This window comes from Phallusia mammillata, chromosome 3 (genome assembly GCF_965637545.1).
Source record: "Phallusia mammillata chromosome 3, kaPhaMamm4.hap1.1, whole genome shotgun sequence".
In the NCBI taxonomy this organism is placed as follows: Eukaryota; Metazoa; Chordata; class Ascidiacea; order Phlebobranchia; family Ascidiidae; genus Phallusia; species Phallusia mammillata.
Genome location: NC_137254.1, coordinates 25,199,182 through 25,216,573, shown reverse-complemented (window position 1 = coordinate 25,216,573; position 17,392 = coordinate 25,199,182). Strand labels below are relative to the sequence as shown.

General features: G+C 38.1%; 2 protein-coding genes across 7 annotated transcripts in view; one reads left to right on the top strand and one right to left on the bottom strand.

Annotated features, from left to right (window-relative positions):
* Nucleotides 1-12,889, top strand: part of LOC145217733 (uncharacterized) — a 40,698-nt gene extending 27,809 nt beyond the window's left edge. For 3 of the 6 annotated variants that reach the window (XM_080085067.1, XM_080085071.1, XM_080085073.1), the window contains 12 exons: nucleotides 2,462-3,101; nucleotides 3,754-3,822; nucleotides 4,517-4,528; nucleotides 5,115-5,272; nucleotides 5,710-5,813; nucleotides 6,764-6,877; nucleotides 7,451-7,571; nucleotides 9,008-9,112; nucleotides 9,489-9,591; nucleotides 9,707-9,738; nucleotides 10,112-10,547; nucleotides 11,432-12,889. In XM_080085067.1, coding sequence (XP_079941193.1) covers nucleotides 2,462-3,101; nucleotides 3,754-3,822; nucleotides 4,517-4,528; nucleotides 5,115-5,272; nucleotides 5,710-5,813; nucleotides 6,764-6,877; nucleotides 7,451-7,571; nucleotides 9,008-9,112; nucleotides 9,489-9,591; nucleotides 9,707-9,738; nucleotides 10,112-10,547; nucleotides 11,432-11,454 — 1,917 coding nt within the window. In that variant the 3' untranslated portion in view covers nucleotides 11,455-12,889. The remainder of the gene's footprint in view (nucleotides 1-2,461; nucleotides 3,102-3,753; nucleotides 3,823-4,516; nucleotides 4,529-5,114; nucleotides 5,273-5,709; nucleotides 5,814-6,763; nucleotides 6,878-7,450; nucleotides 7,572-9,007; nucleotides 9,113-9,488; nucleotides 9,592-9,706; nucleotides 9,739-10,111; nucleotides 10,548-11,431) is intronic. The other 3 variants (XM_080085070.1, XM_080085068.1, XM_080085069.1) reach the window with 3 other exon arrangements.
* A 246-nt stretch (nucleotides 12,890-13,135) lies between these two features.
* On the bottom strand, nucleotides 13,136-15,191 carry LOC145217734 (ribosome production factor 2 homolog). The gene is made up of 8 exons (XM_080085074.1): nucleotides 15,067-15,191; nucleotides 14,778-14,910; nucleotides 14,544-14,703; nucleotides 14,405-14,481; nucleotides 14,109-14,250; nucleotides 13,985-14,045; nucleotides 13,577-13,721; nucleotides 13,136-13,435 (listed from the first exon to the last, which is right to left on the bottom strand). Exons 1-8 carry the CDS (start codon nucleotides 15,081-15,083, stop codon nucleotides 13,262-13,264), a joined length of 909 nt encoding a protein of 302 aa, XP_079941200.1. The 5' UTR covers nucleotides 15,084-15,191; the 3' UTR covers nucleotides 13,136-13,261.
* Nucleotides 15,192-17,392: the final 2,201 nt, after the last annotated feature.

Sequence of the window (17,392 nt, the reverse complement as noted above, 5' to 3'; positions counted from 1 at the left end):
AAGCAAGAGATAAGTCTGACCCTGCTGCCGTCCCCCTCCCTGTAAAACAATGATTGACAGGAATTGAACCGCTTTTCCGACCTGAGTAAATAGTAGAGGAGGATAGAGCTGAATGTTACAGACTTCCTTTCCCTGTCATCTGCAAGATACGATCAACATATGAGAAGCCAGTTCTTTTGCTGGGCGTTGTCTTTTGAATTTTTTGAACTTGGCTTAAAACGATGCTTACAAATTACGTTTAACTGCAAGCGTGGCTGTTGTTATATTAGGTATTTTTTCAATGTTTTGGGTACCCTTCAGTTCGTCTACTGCAATTCGTATGATAGAATATTGTACTGTTGCAACTGTACATTTTAGGTTGTTGGCTGATTTTGAAAGCCATTAGTTTCTGCTTTACCGAGAACTTTACTTAATTAGATGAAAAAAAAACGTATTGAAGTTTATAGTCTAAAAAACAGGTCTTGTCATTTCAGTCATCGAGCGATCGGCGATTGCCTTAATCATCTTTATGACAAAGTGATGAAAACATCTGCGCGTAACTTTGTCATAACCAAAAACAAACACAACTGACAAGTCCGCCCAGCAATAACAAACATCTTTTGTATATAAGCCTGTCTTAGCTGTTGTGAATCACAAACTAAGCGTCAGTGTTGTGATGTGGTTACCAAGACTTGTGCGCAATGCAGTTGAAGCAGCTTAAATTTGGCTGGGATTTTATATCACGGGTTCTACTGTAATTAAAATGTTGAAAGATCGATTTTTAGCGCATTTGCAGTTGTATAGGATGATGTAATGAAATTACAGTTGGACTTTAACGTTGAACAGATAACTGTACATTGCAGGTCATACCTTGTCAAGATTTCTTGTGTACTATGAGAACTTGGTAGTATTGTTACGCAGTGGTCAAGATCTGGTATTTTGTCCAAAAACAAGTTTGTGAAAATGTGAAAAAAACATTACAGCACTCGCATCCAACGTAATCTTTAGGATTGCTGAATAGCATAAATTTAGCAGGGAAGACAGAATTTACGGTGTTTTAAAGCGACAAAACAGCAGTTAAAGTCATTTAATTTATCAGTTTATTGTACTCAAGTCTGAGCACGCATTTTCAAAAACAGCTTTCGCTTTTATAGTTGTGTATCGTGCCCCCATAATTGTCATTGTGGTCCAACAAGGGAAAAAGCCGTGCAATTGAATTCGGCGTTGAAGTAGACTGACACATGAACCAGAGGCAGCCATGCACTTTCTCTTGGTGTTGCTTTATCGTATTACTTCCGCCTTTGCCTAATAGTCTGCTAATTGTTGTGTTTACGTGAAGTCGTCGTTTGCTGATTGAATGCTTTTGCTGTGGTACAGAAAGTAAAGCGCCTATGCTTTGTGTAGTTTCTACTCCTAGTTCAAATATTTCATTTATTTAAAGTAGATGACAACAAAAAGCAAGGTTTCAGTGTTTGACAAAACTAAGCTTTTACGGTTTTTGTAAGCAATGTTATCGCTTTAGTATATCAGGCAGCTATAAACAGCTATAAATATAAGCAAGGAAAAAACGTTAAGTACAAAAACAGATCATCTACTTTTAACACCATGGTTGTGATTACTAATATAGGCTCACAACAAAAAGTACTTGAATTTTGTGTGTCATACATATCTAACATACTTGTATCAAAAGCAATATGTATTTCCCTCGCAAGTCGGATTTATTTCAGCTCTTAAAGGTTGATTTCCGTCGGGTGTTACTCCTGGTGGTCTTTCAGACATTTTCGTTGACATTTTTGCTCCCAATGGGATACTCCGGACTTGTAAACCTTTTTTGTCGCCAAGAGACCGACTTGGCAATAACTTGGATGTATTTTCTTTCACCAGAGACCTTTAGACGCCATTAAGTAAAACCAAGCAACCTTATGTGTTGATATGTGGTCAATAGATTGGTACAGTTCGTTGCCAAGTTGCACCCTCAATGTTAGTGTGGTTGCTTTGTCATAAGGTTGAATCTGTACATTTTCAAGGATATTGGGTTTAAAGGTTATAGCTGTCATTGCTTTAGTGGTTTTGCGTAAAACGTACTCAAATGTAAGGTTTCAAATGTCTATGTGTGTTTGAAGCAAAATGAGATTGTATTTACCAGATGTGACCAGACTTTTGGTATGAGAAAGGGCTTGTGTTTTGATCAAACCAGGGGTTATGTGACCACTAGCAAATTAAAAGTTCAGTACTTTGTGTATGAATAATGAGGAAAGTTTATTGCAGAACAAAGGTTACAGGCCAGGTCTACTGTCGTTTTTGTGTTTGGTATCATAACATTACCTGCAATAAACTTTTCGATGGGAAAGATCAGTCATCATTCCTGTTAATGTTAGTGAATTTGATTGTTAGCTTCTATAGTTAACAAACAAGGGATGTTACACGAAATACTCCGAATGTATGACCACAAATCATTCTAAAAGTTTTTTTTATTTTACAGAAAGTAAGTGCTCCTCCTGTAGCTAAGGAGCCTGCATCCCCTGTCAAGGAAGATAAAGCAGAATACGTAGAATCACCGCGATCACCTACCCCTACATCCTCAACCGATATCGAAATTGTTCGTTCTCCACCAGCCGGTACCAAAATCACACCAGACTACGTGCCAAGCGTAGATCTCCTTCAAACCAAAGCACTCTTCGAGAAAGAAGAGCCGAAGCCAACTCAGCGCAAGAGTAGCCTGAAGCGTCCGTCATCCGCAGCCAGCACCGAGTCACCGCCAAGAATCGGCCGAAGCTCAGAGGTCCAAAGCCCGCCGCGTCGTAGCTCGAATTACCATAGCAGTGCGTCGCCAAGTAGTCGAAGTGCCCGTTCAAGCTCGCCTAAGAGTGGTAGTCAGCGCGTCCGTAGTATTAGCGTGAACAGTTCAAACGTTGACAGTGATTCCGAAATGTCTCAAGTAGTACGACCACCTCCAGCAGGAACCAAGGAACAGCCCGACTATGTTCCAAGCCTGAAAATCAGCTCTGTGAAGAGCTTGTTTGAGCAACCGAAGACAACAACTTCCCCCACATCGTCTGGTCCCGCGCGCCCCCGTCGTCAAATCAACAACTCCAGCTGGGTGAACGGTAATGACCCTGAAGGTGCATCCCCCAAATTTCTGTTCTTTTTCTTTTGTGCTTGATAATAACCACTCTCGGCGTTTTTCGTTTTTGATAAACTCCTGTTTCTAATGTGGTGATTTTTGTGTTTAGATTAACATTCGCCCTTTTTAAGTTCGGTTATGCTGACATTTAACAGCTTTTAACACTGGTGGTATGCGTATCACATTCAAGTTTACAGCATGGCAATACGTTTGCTTAACGTTTCCGTTTCCTGCAAGATTGGTCGTCTATTAACGTCCTTCAACTTTAAGACCTTGAAACTGAAGAGTTTCATGGAAACTATTTTAAACTAACCAATTTTTTGAACAATTATAAAAGCAAATTGCTGTGATGGCCGGAAGGCATTATATATTTGTTTTTTGTTTTGCTTTGAAAGTACAAACTTAAAAACTACCGTTAATGAGAAAAGTGTGCTAAAAAACTGTTTTTATATCATCAGTAACAAAATATGAAGTTAGAAATCCCCTGTATTTTTAGATTTACATAATTCGCTGCAAAAGCTTGAATGAAAATTTGTTCTGTTTAAAGTTTTAATCCAAAAGTTACTTTTGCAGCCAAAAAATACAGTACATTGTACATGTAAACGGCTAACCATTTTAAATTTCAACATTTATGTATTTGTAATTAACAGCTAACAAGACAACTGAAGATGGAGAGAGGAAGGTAGTAGCCGAGGGATCGTATGAAGAAAGAGCAGGGGGTAAGTGAATGAAAAATCTATTTCTATTGAAATTGCCGCTTTGGTTCAATGCATGGCAATGTCATGTTTTATTGTATGTTGTAATCACACTCCATAAGTCGACAACACGATCAATTTATTTTACTCTTCACTCTTAAGAAGTGGGAAACTTGTTTTTAATCAATCTGAATTAGTGAAAATTGCCAGCCTTATGATCTGCTATATTGCATGTTTGACTTTTCTGTATTGGTAGTAGGTCAATAGTTACAAGTTATAATTTTGCACTTAGTAGAACCCAAACACGTTAAATAAAGTAAAAAAGTTCTGTATAACCTTCTGGAAATTGACATGCCATCCTTTTTTGAAGTTTAAATTCTGCTTGATTACAAATTTTACCATCGGTTTGGACACTTTTTATGTTTTAACAGCCAATGTATTACACTCAAATAGTTTGAAAACGTTTTAGTGAACTCGCACTAAAGAGTAAATCCTTATTAGGTGTAAAAACTGCTCTTATAGATACAAAACCCAGAACTTCCTTTTTTGAATGGGAAAAGATTTTAAAATTTAACAAAAAAAACTGATTTCCAAAAGTGAATTGTAATATCACCTTGTAAAAAGTTGTGCGTTTTTATCCGTAAAGAACCATTTTACATTTGTGGTGCGCTTTGTGCCACCACCGCCCCGTACATTCTTTGCACTTTATTTTTTCTAGATTCAGCACAAGGCAAGAGACCGATGTGACGATCGCATGCTTAGTGTGTTGTGTGTGTGTGTATGTTGTGCATGACTCCACTCTTACCCTCCTGGACACACCAGAGGGCAGCATGGAGCACCTGTCCGTCTTCTTTTAATTCCCGCCTAAACAAAGCCATAAGTCATTTCTGTATAACCCTTATCGTGCACTTGAAATAATGTAGCCCCTATTTTTTTCTATTGATTTATGCAATGTAATGCTTTGTACATACCTAGTTGCTTTTATGACACTTATAACGTTGTTTCATAATGATCATTGTACAGTGAGCAACAGAAAGATAAATTTAATGAATATCACCTAATCACTTGCATGCTTTTTGTTTCTTATGTCTTCCTGCATTTCCATGTGCACTTTCTCTATTATTCCATTAAACTATACATATATATATATGTATATACACACATATATGTATGTACACGTCTATCCATCATCCAAGTCGAATTGGAAATAAACCAGCAACGTTTCGACCGTTTGCATGTATCCTTTTGTCTGCACTGCTCGTCAACTAAAGTTTTAACCATCACTCCAACTAACACTTACATATTGGCGTGTATAGGTGTAGTGAGGCCGCCTACAGCCGGTACAAAGGAACGCCCGGCGTACAGCCTCTCAAATGACTTTTTAAAGTCCCGTGCCGCCATGTTTGAAGCGCCCCAGGATAAGGGCTACCAGCCGCGAAACAAGATCCAGCCCCAGACTAAGGCAACTCCAGCTGTAAGTGAAGAAACTATGGTATTGATCAGCGTTACTCAACGCATTCGCAGAAAGTGGTGTTGAGTTTTAATATGTACTTTATGTTATCATGGGGTGGTCGCCAGACCCTAAGATGTTGTTTTACCGTCTCTTATTTTACGGAAGACTCAATTTTTACATCACAAATTCCGAAATTAGTGATCACTGTGTAGTTCAACCGGTATAGAAGATTGGATCTCTTTTCTACAACCATCACAAAAACTGTTTATTGACTAATGTAGTGGTAAAAATAAAGGCACAGCCCTTTTTGTACAACGTGTTTATAACGGTATGATTCCCAAACCTTTACCTCTAAAAAAAACACATTGGTCAAAACGTCTTTTTGCATTTTGTCGATGTCGTTAAGTCAAACTTTACTCAAATATTCGGCCATTACCGACTCTTGTTAACATGCACAGGAAATCGTTAACCAGACTGATGAGAAAGAAGTAGTTGACTACACTCTGAACCTGAAGGACACCAAGAAGATGTTTGAGAACGGCGAAGCGGTTTCCCCGGCCAAGTAAGAGTCGTGCTGTTAATTATACATGTGCAAATTGAATGGGAATTGCCTCTTGACTTCCCACAGACGCATTTACCCCTGATTACAGCTTTGTGCTTCTTTGAAACGTGTATTGTTTCCAACGGACATATTTGGACGCGCATGTAAACGAATTTAACTGTCGTAGGGTCGAAATAAAGGCGTTTTTTTACAATAAACAATCATAAATATCCTTACACTCAAACTTGTTGCGTTTAGATCAAAAATCAATAACTGTTTTTACCATGTTTCATATGTGTTCTATATACAGGGTTGCCATACCGTCCTTATTTCTAAGATTTGTCCTTATTTTGAAGGGCTATGACTTAGAAATGTTCATTGTCCTTATTTTTGACTTACGTCCTTATTTTGTCTTATTTTAAACATTTACAAGTCAGATCCCTGCTGAAAGTAAAAGTAAACCTAAACCTGGGCTGTCATGAGATGCACAAAGTATTTTGTACGAACAAGGAGTTGCTGGAACAGATTGTTTCTGCCCAAAAATATGGCCTGTGATATGTCGTGGCTCGTAAAAATGCAAAGATTTGTTCAAAAACGTTTGTTTCGTTTCATATGAAAATTTAATTTTTTGGTTGTCCTTATTTTTGGTTTCAAGTCGATGGCAACCCTGTCTATATACATAGTTAACTAATGCTTACTTTGCCATTGGGTCTGGTTTGTTAACGAGCGTTAAATAGGCACGAGCTTGCACACTTAAAAATGAAACTATTCTTTTCTGCCAAACGATTTCCACATATTTGTACAGTTCAACATTGCTGAAAAGAGTTTTATATGTAACCCTCTATATTAGTGTGTAAAACTATATTTAGAAAATTTCTATGTAAATCATGATCAGTTTATGTTACCAACAAAACCGCCCAGTATCAACATGAACGCGAATGATTTATGTTGCCTTATGTCGTTGTTTGCAGACCCGATCAGCCTAAACACACGGAGGTAATTCAAACACCACAAGGCGAAGTCGTGCGCCCTCCACCGGCGGGAACTAGAGACGACAGAGACATTGTGCCTGCCTCTGATCTTGGGTATGTTTAAGTTAAAGTGACACAGTTTTTGTTATAACTGAAATTGCACACCCAGCCAAAGTGGCCAAAGGATAGTCGTAAAATAAAATTATAGACTTAAAGCAAAAGAAATAAAACCCGAACAAAACGGACAAGCTACATTTATCGTGTAAGTTATTGCCCGTCCTGCGGGATTTTTACAAAATTGTGTAGTCTATAAAATACAACAGATGTTCGTGGCGCAAATTCCTTCTTTAAAAAATACTGTAAACGTGTACGATAAAGTAAAGAACTTGAGAAACCTGGTGTAGGTAAATGGAGATTATGTTCTGAAACGTGGCCAGGCATCTACGTGTAGATATGGCATCAACACACGGCCTCACACAGCTTAAATTTCCTGTTTTCGGCCATATTACTAGATCGAAAATCGGTTTTAGGTAACACGACTGCCCATATATGGTCATGATAACATAACCTAATAACCCTTAACGGTAAATTACTGTTTACCAAGCTGTTTATACATAAAGAAGCATCCTTCACGAAGCCTTACTATGTTTATGACACTCAAAATTTAAATATGTTGTGTGATTTTAGCTCTGCGAAGAAACTGTTCGAGCAAGGATATGAAGATCCTGAACCAGCACCGAGAAAGGAGCCAATCGACATCCAGCAAGAAGCAGCAGAGGCAGTTAGTCGCGACAAGGAAGTCCAGCAGGTGCTTAAGTATTTTATGTTGTTTTTGTGAGAGGTGGACTTTTGTTGACTGTAACGTCATTCACTTTCTACGTCAAGCTAGATTTTACTTCGTTCATCTTCATACCAATAGTTTTTTGAAACACGGCAAATTCATTTATCATTCTGTACCCTAACTTTCTTCTTCTTAAAACTTCATTCAATTTAAAGTTCGATTTGCCTTTTTGAAAGCTGTGTCCAACTCGGCTTACTACTCGCTGGTTCTTTATTCCTTCCAAACTGGTTGTATTTCAGATTAAAAACTGCCCAAAACCCAATTATTCATCACAATTGGGACATTATAACGTACAAAAAGACTTTTTCTGTTGTTGTGCACTTAACAATATTAAACACATAACGTAGAAGTAGTTGTGGACCCATGATACAAACGGCAATTGTAGGAAAAGTGTGTTGTCAATACATATCAATATACAGTATATACCAGGGGTCGCCAACCCGCGGCTCCGGAGCCGCATGCGGCTCTTTGATCCCTCTGATGCAGCTTAGTTTTTGAATTTACCAAATGTTGTACATTTGAATAAAAATTATGTGATGATTATGCCGAACACAAAAGTCGAACACGAAAATTGAAGTGCAGTAGCATGACTGTACTCGCTTGTTGTAGTTACCTGCAACCCCATCTCTATACCATCAAACGTGAAGTCTGAAAGAGGCAAACTGGCGGCGCGCAGGTTAATACGCAATATGAGACAATACTGTTTTTGTTTGCAGTGTGTGTGCGCGCGTAACAATAGCTCTTTGTTAATTATTACGTAACAAACGCGTTAACAAAGGAATACAAATCTGCAAAAACAGAATATGCAACGCTACGTAAAGTTGTTTTCTCTGCTGACGAGACTAGTATATCAGTGTGTGTAATATGCAATGAAACACTAGATACAACAAAAAGTCGAATGTCATAAGACTAAAAACGTTTTGCATTTTATTTTAATTTTTGAAACGACTTTGTGGCTCCCAGTGTTTTTTTACTACATGAAACTGGTCCGAGTGGCTCTTTCAGTAGTAAAGGTTGGCGACCCCTGGTATATACAGTCAATATACAGTATACAAGAATTTGCTTTTAACAGATGCGAATTGACCTGTTACCTCGTACGTTGTGTAGCCTTGCTTACTTTTCAATATGCCAATCAGTCTTTGAGTAAATTACTTCGTAAATTAAAAATTTAACCCTTCTTCATTTCATTACTCCGTGGCAATAAAGACAAGCTCATATTTACATGCCAACAGTTTGTAATTACGGCGAGCAGTCTATCTATTCACCACAAACACTAACACCTGTTTGTCTTACGACACTCGACGAAACCCAAAGAAGGCGGATAAGGCGGCGACCAAAAGCTCCATACCTTTATAAGGCAAACTTCTCAAAGTGGTGCACTAAATATTTAATAATGTTTGAAGGATCGTGCTTATGAAGTAGCTGAGGACGAAAGTAAAGGTTCACCAGTAGCTGAATCTGAGTCCGATACCGAAGGCGAATATTTGCTTGATAAAGACCAAAATCAGGTAAATATTGACAATTGATTGTGACCTGAAGTAACAAATACAATATCATTTCTAGTTAGTTTCATTTTTGGGCTTTATGTTTACCAAATCATTCATTTTGTAGAAAACAGTCATTGTTTTGTCATGATTTATGGTATTATGGTCAGTACTGTGCGACGATTTATATTTCCATTTAGACACACTGTTTAAATAAATTGGTTTTCTCTTGTGTTGACTGTTAGGTTATCCCAGACTTTTCCATTGCATTTTACAAGATTTTAATACATGTCAATAGTTATGCAGAAAAACGTTTGCTCCGTTTTGACTAGCGCAGTTAAAATCATAAGCCTATTGATATCTACCAGCGATTTTAACATGTCGAACATAAACTTTTAAGGCGCCTGCTGAAGAACCAGCACAAGAACAGCAGGAAGAAGCCGCCGCAGTAACACCAGTACGTGTGGCCGTTCCCGAAGATCCAGAACCCGAACAACAACAAGGTTTTAAAAACGCTGTGTTATATAAACTAAATTATATCCGATTTCAAGTTGTGCTATCATCGGTCTTGTTTTGCATTTTTCTCGAGTTTTGTCTAACCGGTTTTATTTGTTACAGAAGAAACTCAATATCAAGAAGAACCAGCACAGGTAAACTTTATTTTTTAGTTAATATAATTTTCCTGACCAGTCGTTATGATTGCACCTTTAAGTGGACTTTAAATAAATGTTAAAGGCAACCAAATCAACTGATCAATTTTATTTCTTTGCCAATTTAATGCATGTTATCAGTAGCACGAAATATTTCCTAAATTTACAGCCATTTAGCATACGTTTAAATATCAACACACCGACTAAAAATGCTGGGATATGTTTTTAAGTTTTTTTTTTTGTTATTTAGGTTTGTTACATTTCACTTGTCTAACTACTTAGGACTCAGAACTTTCTCGCAACTAAAATTGGTTAAAAACTCGCTTAACCTGTTTGGGTAATATTAAAGCATTTCTTTTCTTTCTTTTAACAGGAGGAGCCAGAACAAGAGCTTGCTCCGGAGGAGACACAAGCTCAGGAGTACGCTTCAGAAGAGACTCCTGCAGAGGAGTACACTCCTCCAGCAGAAGAGCCACAGGCGGAGGTTGAAACAAGCAACATCATCATCGACGATCATTTACTCAGAAGCTCCGAAGACGCAGCTCAAGAAGAGCAACCTGCCTCTTATGAGGAGGAGCCTAAAGAGGATTACACGGCTCCGGCTCAAGAGCAGGAAGAAGAAGAAAGCAAAGCCGCCGCAAATGTTATTATTGAAGACCACCTTCTTCGCACAGAAGAGCCTGCGACTAATGGAGTGTCCGACTCGGCTGAAGATGAACAAGAAAACAAAGAGTCGTACGGACAAGTGGTTGAGAAGCAAGCTCCTGCGGTGACTGAAAACGGCGGCTCGGGCATCGCTCAAGAGGCAGGTAAGAACAACCCATCTCGCTCTTCGAGTAACAGTAGCATCGACGACTTCGATAAGCCTCATTTCAAGTACCCATTCGAGCTTGACCAAAGCTCGGTGAAGCCGCAAAACGACTTAGACTCTCTGCTCTTGCAACCAATACAGGAAGTCCCGGCTTCTGTCGACCTTTTAAATGGTTTTGGGGATTCCTCTAGTGAAAATCAGTCCCTAATTTCGCCTATGGTCGAAACCAAAGCCCCGGCGGCCACCATTACCTCCGATGACCCCTTTGGTCTGTTTGACGCCCCAAAATCGGGTGGAGAACAGGCACCCCCTGTCTCTGACCCATTTGACATTTTTTCCACCCCAGTGGTGAATTCCACTGAGAAGGCCAGCAGCAAAGACCCCTTTGATTTATTTTTGTAGACGTAGAGTACGGTTTACACTTGCAGCTTCATTTTCTTGCAAAAACATTAGTTTGATGAGAGTCTTGCGATGCAAAAGTTGCCTTTAACTCCAACAGAACAAAAAGGTTTTTAGAACCAAGTCGCAATTTGTGGGTTTAATTTATGCTCCTCTTGTATGTCAGTGTAATGTACAATCATGCTCCTACTCTTACACATAATTATTAAATCCCTTTATCTTACTATTGCTATTGACCAAACTTTCTTAAATCTTGTGGTCCTACCATTGATAAGCTCCAAATAGGAAAAACTTACTCAAATAATATGATCTTTTTTCGGTCAAAGAAAGTATCAGAAATGGATAATGCAAGTTTGAATAATTTGAGGTTGACAAGATGTTAATTGGAATTGTTTGCTTGTATTTCTCGTCACATTATTCATATATTAAACCTTGAATCTATTTCATCAACGATTTTCATCCAACGACGTTGTACATTCACAGATGGAAGCAACTACTTAGATTAGTTCTCCAATCCGCCTTGCTTACTTGAACGTGCCCCGCGCTCCCCACGAAACAAAAAAATTGTAAATTTCCCGCTCCCACGCGCCACCCAGTGGCCGATTGCCCATCACGTGAGTATGACAGTGCATGGGCAAGTGCAGCCGTCCTTTCAGTTACCCTTTAACCCAATTTTTCCTTTTTTCATATTTGTTTTCGGTTTTGGCTTGTGATGCATGCCTCCGTGACGTAGCATCTGTCGTCAGTGTTTGTCATCATTAACCATCTGCTGTACCCACCAATACCCATACCTAACATCGCTTTGCGTTATTTCATCATTAGCATGCGGTATAATGGTTTGACCCTGACAAAAAGTCAAACGGTTTTGTTTGCATGGAATGCTCTTACGAGTACAGAGTGTACATACTACATCAAAAACATTAAGTAAAAAAATTATGTATATAATCTACAGCACGGCCGATCCTTAAGGTAAAATCAAAATAAAGTTTGGCAAAGGCTGCTGTGAGCCTAAAGCGCCATTTCATTTTGGATTTTGTTTTAAAAAACCTTGCATGTTTGGTGTTTTTCATCTGTGCATGTTTTGCACTAACCCTTCTTGCTTACTCACCGAAACGCCGCTGATTTTAACGTCACTATGACGTCATCGGCCGGTTGCTGCCTTGCGGACAGAGAGTTGTTGGCCATGCTATGTTTTGCCGTGAAAAAAAGTTTTACGAATCGTGTTCAAAAAGTGAACAACGCTGTTGTTTTGTGTGTTTTGTGACGTTTTTAGAGATTTACGTGTGATCACGTGATCGTGCGCTCAACCAACCGAAATCGATTATTAATTTATACCCGTACAGTGTGTGTGTATGTGTGTAATCACATTCCGCTTATACATGCCTATATATGGATTTATTGTACATGACATCACTACCCCTATACGCTGGTGTTTTGTGCGTTCCAGCGTTAAGCAAGAAATCCCACCTCGCAAAACCTAGAAAGGGCAGTGCCCTGGATAAACTACAGTTTTAATACTTAACCCGCCAAGGAGCGCAAGCTGATTTTAATCGTGTATTTGTCTTTACTACACGTTGCTCTTTTGCCCGCTTTACTAACCTAAGTGTTCACCATGTATTGTTCACGAATTGTCTTTTTTGCGCCCCCTAGCTTTTACCCCAGCACGTCCCCACTTTTGATTATGTGCGCGCCCCATATGTTGTAATGCAAGCCCCGATACCCCAGACCGAATTGAACCCCGCAAGGGAATTTTCAAACCCATTCTGCTGCTGTCAAAACAAGAAACGGAATTTCCATCGACTATGACGAAACGCTGTGATGACGTCATCGATTCCATACGCAAGCACCGACAAGTTTTGTGTTTCGTGCGCTTTGTTGTCGTTTTTGAATCGTCATCAGTATATAAGTCGCAATTACCAATACAAATGATTCCAAACTTCATTACTCTGTGCAAAAAAAAAATACTACAAGACACACACAACTGTCTTTGGGATGCCTCCTGTCTTACTAAAATACAGTAAACCTTGATTAATCCGGCATCAGATAAACCAAATCTTCCTCAAATCCGGACATATTAACTGAGGTTTACTGTATACAGCACCACAGCAACAATTGCAGCTATTCTGCTTTTTTATAAACTCCCAAGCCATGCAAAAAGTTCTTGATTTTTATACACTGATGTTCCTATTTCAGTTCCAAAGCATTTTATTTGAATCTTTGAAACCACTGTTTTAGGTTTCATTCTAAACCAGCTCAAAAAGAGAAAGAACAAGTAGGAGATGAAACATGCTATCCCTAAAATAAAACTTGTCTTCAGGATGATTTTAATCGCTTGATAGTTTTCTTTGCACTTTTGGTTTCGCTCAGGTTTCTTTTGAGAGCTTTCACTTTACGGGTTTGTAGATTTCCAAGGTCTTGTGATGTCATGTGAATTCGGCCACGTTTTGTACCAAATATGTCACCAGAAACGTTCTTGACTTTCTTCGGCTGTAAAGCACAATAAGAAACATACAAATTTCAATACACTACAACAATTCTAAATAATGAAACATTCGGTAGACTTAAGTTTTTCAGACAAACAAGTTCAACAAAATGACACAGTTGACTTGCTTTTTAAGCAAAATTTACCTTGGCAGCTTTCGGTTTGCGACAAGCTTTCTTGTACAAGTCATCAGATGCAATGTGCGTTCTACGAACAGTAAGGTCCATATTTGGCCCCATGTTTTCCAGTTCAATTCTGGGTATCCTTGTTCCAGACTTTTTTAATGCAATTCTGTCAACATTTTCAAATAATGGTGAGCAAAGTGGAATACCTCTGGCATGCCTAGTTATCTACCCTGGCAAACCAATACCATTACAAGTTCTCATTTAATACTGTATGTAATTCGGCCAAATTAGAAGCCTTAATGTACAAAATCTAACTATTTAATTTCTAATTACCAGGTACTTCTGGCATAAAAATGCTGATATTTTTACAGTACAAATTAATTGATACACTGTGTTCAAAAGGTTGCGAACCCTTTAACATATACATACCTGTAACTCCTCAAAAACACCCTTCCATCATTCGCTGTGAACTGAATGACATGTTCCAAGCCTAAAATGCATAAGGTTTTCAATTGCAACAGATTAAAAACTGAAGAAAAAATCATTAGCTTACCTGCTAGTCTCACATTTTTAATAACTGGTCCTCGAAAAAAGTCTGTTAGGATTGACTGCAATCTTCTTAGTTCATCATCTGTTTCAAATTCAGGCCCAGCAAATACAAGACATGGTTTTGTAGCCAGGGCACATTTGTTACCCTACAAATATAAATACGCTGTCAGAGTCTATAAAAGGCATTCAGGCCTAACCTCCATACTATGTGACACTAAAAGCATTTTGTGATTTTTTTACTCATATCCATGATACACCCAATGATGGTTGTCTGAGAATAAAATATTTGTAATAAAATACCTTTACACTCTCAAGGGATTGATAGTTTTCAACTCCAAGCTCAATCATATCCAATAACTGACTATCAAATGTCCGACCTTTAAAAAACAAAACCAGATGATATATTCTCAATGATTAATTCTTAGCAATTTAGGAATACCTATTACTAGGTTGTGGGGTCTCTTCTTGGAGTGAGAGCCAAACATAAACAGCGACGCATCATTCATTTTTGACAAAAACTCAATACTTGTTGCATTTTCGAATGGTCTTGTGATATTTCGTTTGCGAAACAAAGTAGCATTTGGCTTTTTAAGAGCGTACTGTAAAATCACAAAAACAAATCCATTATCACAAACAATACTCTTGCATTCAACTGTTTATCTTTCATGCTTACCAAATCTTTTAGAACAGAAGTAACAGTTTCACTAGTGTTTCCCCCTCTAATGAACAAGGACTTTTTGTCATTTTCATGGACTTTCGGTAGCCGCGCTTTTAAAATTCTTTTGTGTCTCTGTGTTTTAGGCTTCCTGTAAGTTTCACAAATAGTAATAAGCAAAGTTGCATTACCAGATTGCTAAGTTTTAAAGACTTGGTTTACAGCAAAGATTTTTTCTTAGTTTAAGTGTATGTAATGACATTTTGTTATTTGTCACTTTTAGAATATAGACAGAATATATACTTACACTATTCCTTGTTCCATTGCAAATGTGGAAACTTATATAATCGCAACCAAAACCTATTATACTTAGTTTCAAAGGCACAAAATGTCACAAAACAAACGCACATGTATTAAAAAAATCCCCTACTATTTTCGGATGCAGGAAATCTTATTTCTACGACGTTTGTGTGCAGATTTTGATTTTATTTTGTTTGTTGACTGTATTTCTGTTCCAACACATAGTTTTTTAATAAACTTAAAAAATAATTGTTCTGTTTATAATTGACGATGGCATACAATTATATTACTGAATTATTCTACGATTTGTTTAAAACATAATTTGTGCTCCTGTGATATTTTCCAGATGTCAACAAATTTCATAATTTTTTTGTTTTGTTTATTTACTCACGCTTTTCACAGTTATTGCATTAAGGCTTACATAACTTACTAATCAGTTAATATCTAGCCTTGTTTTGATTGGGCTTTCGTTTTATTGCGAGGGACGGAGTCCATTTATCCCTGAAACAGAACAAATTCGCTGAGTGCTTTCACTTCCACTTCTTTGTTTCAAGTATCTATTGTGTTGCAAGCACTTACAGTTGCTTTAGTGATGTTTGACAACTACTTGCTTTTCTGCGATACGCTAAAGCAGTTGTCAAATATATTGTACAAATGCCGGGTTAGGAAGCGATTGGATGCTTTACAGGCAGATTTGAGTAAATTACAATTATGGCTGCCGGTGCCGCTACCGGTCCTGCTGCAGGCGGTAACAAGTGCGATGAGAGGCATCACTACATATGTGGGCAGGTAAAGACAAAGTGTAATTGTTGTTTGTGTGAATTGCTTTACAGTGAAGTAAAATTTACCTAGTAAATAACCTGTTTTGTTTCTACAGATTGGAAGTGTACTGGACATGGAACACTATGAAGTTGAAAACATTCTGATTAAAGACCCCAATGTAAGATTTCTTCATTGTTTTCATAGGGATGTTAAACCAAAATTGAATTTTACTACTAGACTACTTATTTGTTAGATTATTTTTAGTTGTGTAACTTGCAAAATTGTAATTCTATATAAATCTTGGCCATAACTTATATGGTCTGGACTTCCTACTAAATACTGATTAAATCGTAAACTACAAAAAACGTTGTTTTAGTTTTCCTACTTTGAAGAGTTCTTTCGAATCGATGGAAAACGCACACTTATCATGTTCTATCAAACGCAACCACCGAACTGGTATAAACAGGGCAATACGCATGCCACTCATCATGCGAATCGAAGCCTCCGAACAACCCAAGGTAAAACGTTATGTGTTTCAATTTTAACTTGGTAAAGGGCGAGTATATGAAGCAGCATATATATAACCTAATCCAATCGAGTGCAAACCCAATTATTCCAAAAATAGCTCACCAATATTCTATTTTTTTAATGATTTGACCCGTCAAAACCACCAAAAAGTCGCAGAGGCCTTCTTATGCACGGGCGCCGCCACGTAGGGGCAAGAGGGGGCACTTGAACCCCCTGGAAAATCAAAGTAACGCAAAATTACAACATTTTCTCAAAAAAGGTGATGACTGAAAAACGATAATGCTCTAAGAAGGGAAGTTGAGATAGTCAAAGCAAATGTCTGAACAAGCGACTTTAACGATTTCTGCTTTGTTTACGTATCTGGTGTTGTTTTCATAACATCTGCCGTTTTTATGTTTTTTAAACGGACAAAATGGTTCATAGTTGCCTGGCTGTACAGGGATTTTTCTTCATTGACGCAAATCTACTGCATATATTTTAGGCCATGTGTACATAACTACTTGATGTAGTAATCTATCCCTGCAAGTGTGTTTTTGTCAAAATTTGACCCCCCTCCCCCCTGGAAAAATTTCTGCCGGCGCCCGTATTCTTTTGCGTATCATACGATTTATTCAGGCATTATTGCAACCCACACTGGATACAGCTAGCCTATTGATTGCGTTAATCCGAATCTTCCAAGCATAAGACCGGCTCTATTCGGTATGACGCCTTCAAAAGGCCTGATGTACAATAAGTGGTGTATGAGTGTAGACTACCGTAATCGCTGGCCTGAATCAACGTTTTAGGACTGATTCCAGTAATATATATGTTTTTTTATATGCGTTTTTTTTTTTTTTTTTTTTTATACCATCAATATCTCAATACTGTACTTTATGTTTAGCAGGTGATAGTGCCGCGGCTTCACTGTTGCCTTCCAACGCCAGTTCTCTGAAGGCAGAAAAACAAGGAAAATACCTATTTCTTACCAACGCTCAGGAAGAGGTAAGTTTACAGTGCGAAGTTGTGCAATTTGAAATCTGACAAACGTTGTCTTTTGCATCAAC

Bases quoted from the DNA above. Each gene is read 5' to 3' on its own strand.
- LOC145217734 (XM_080085074.1), bottom strand. The intron at 14,046-14,108 runs GTAAGCTAATGA...TATGCATTTTAG, and splicing joins TAAAAATGTGAGACTAGCAG to GCTTGGAACATGTCATTCAG. The intron at 13,722-13,984 runs GTATGTATATGT...AAATGTTGACAG, and splicing joins GTGTTTTTGAGGAGTTACAG to AATTGCATTAAAAAAGTCTG.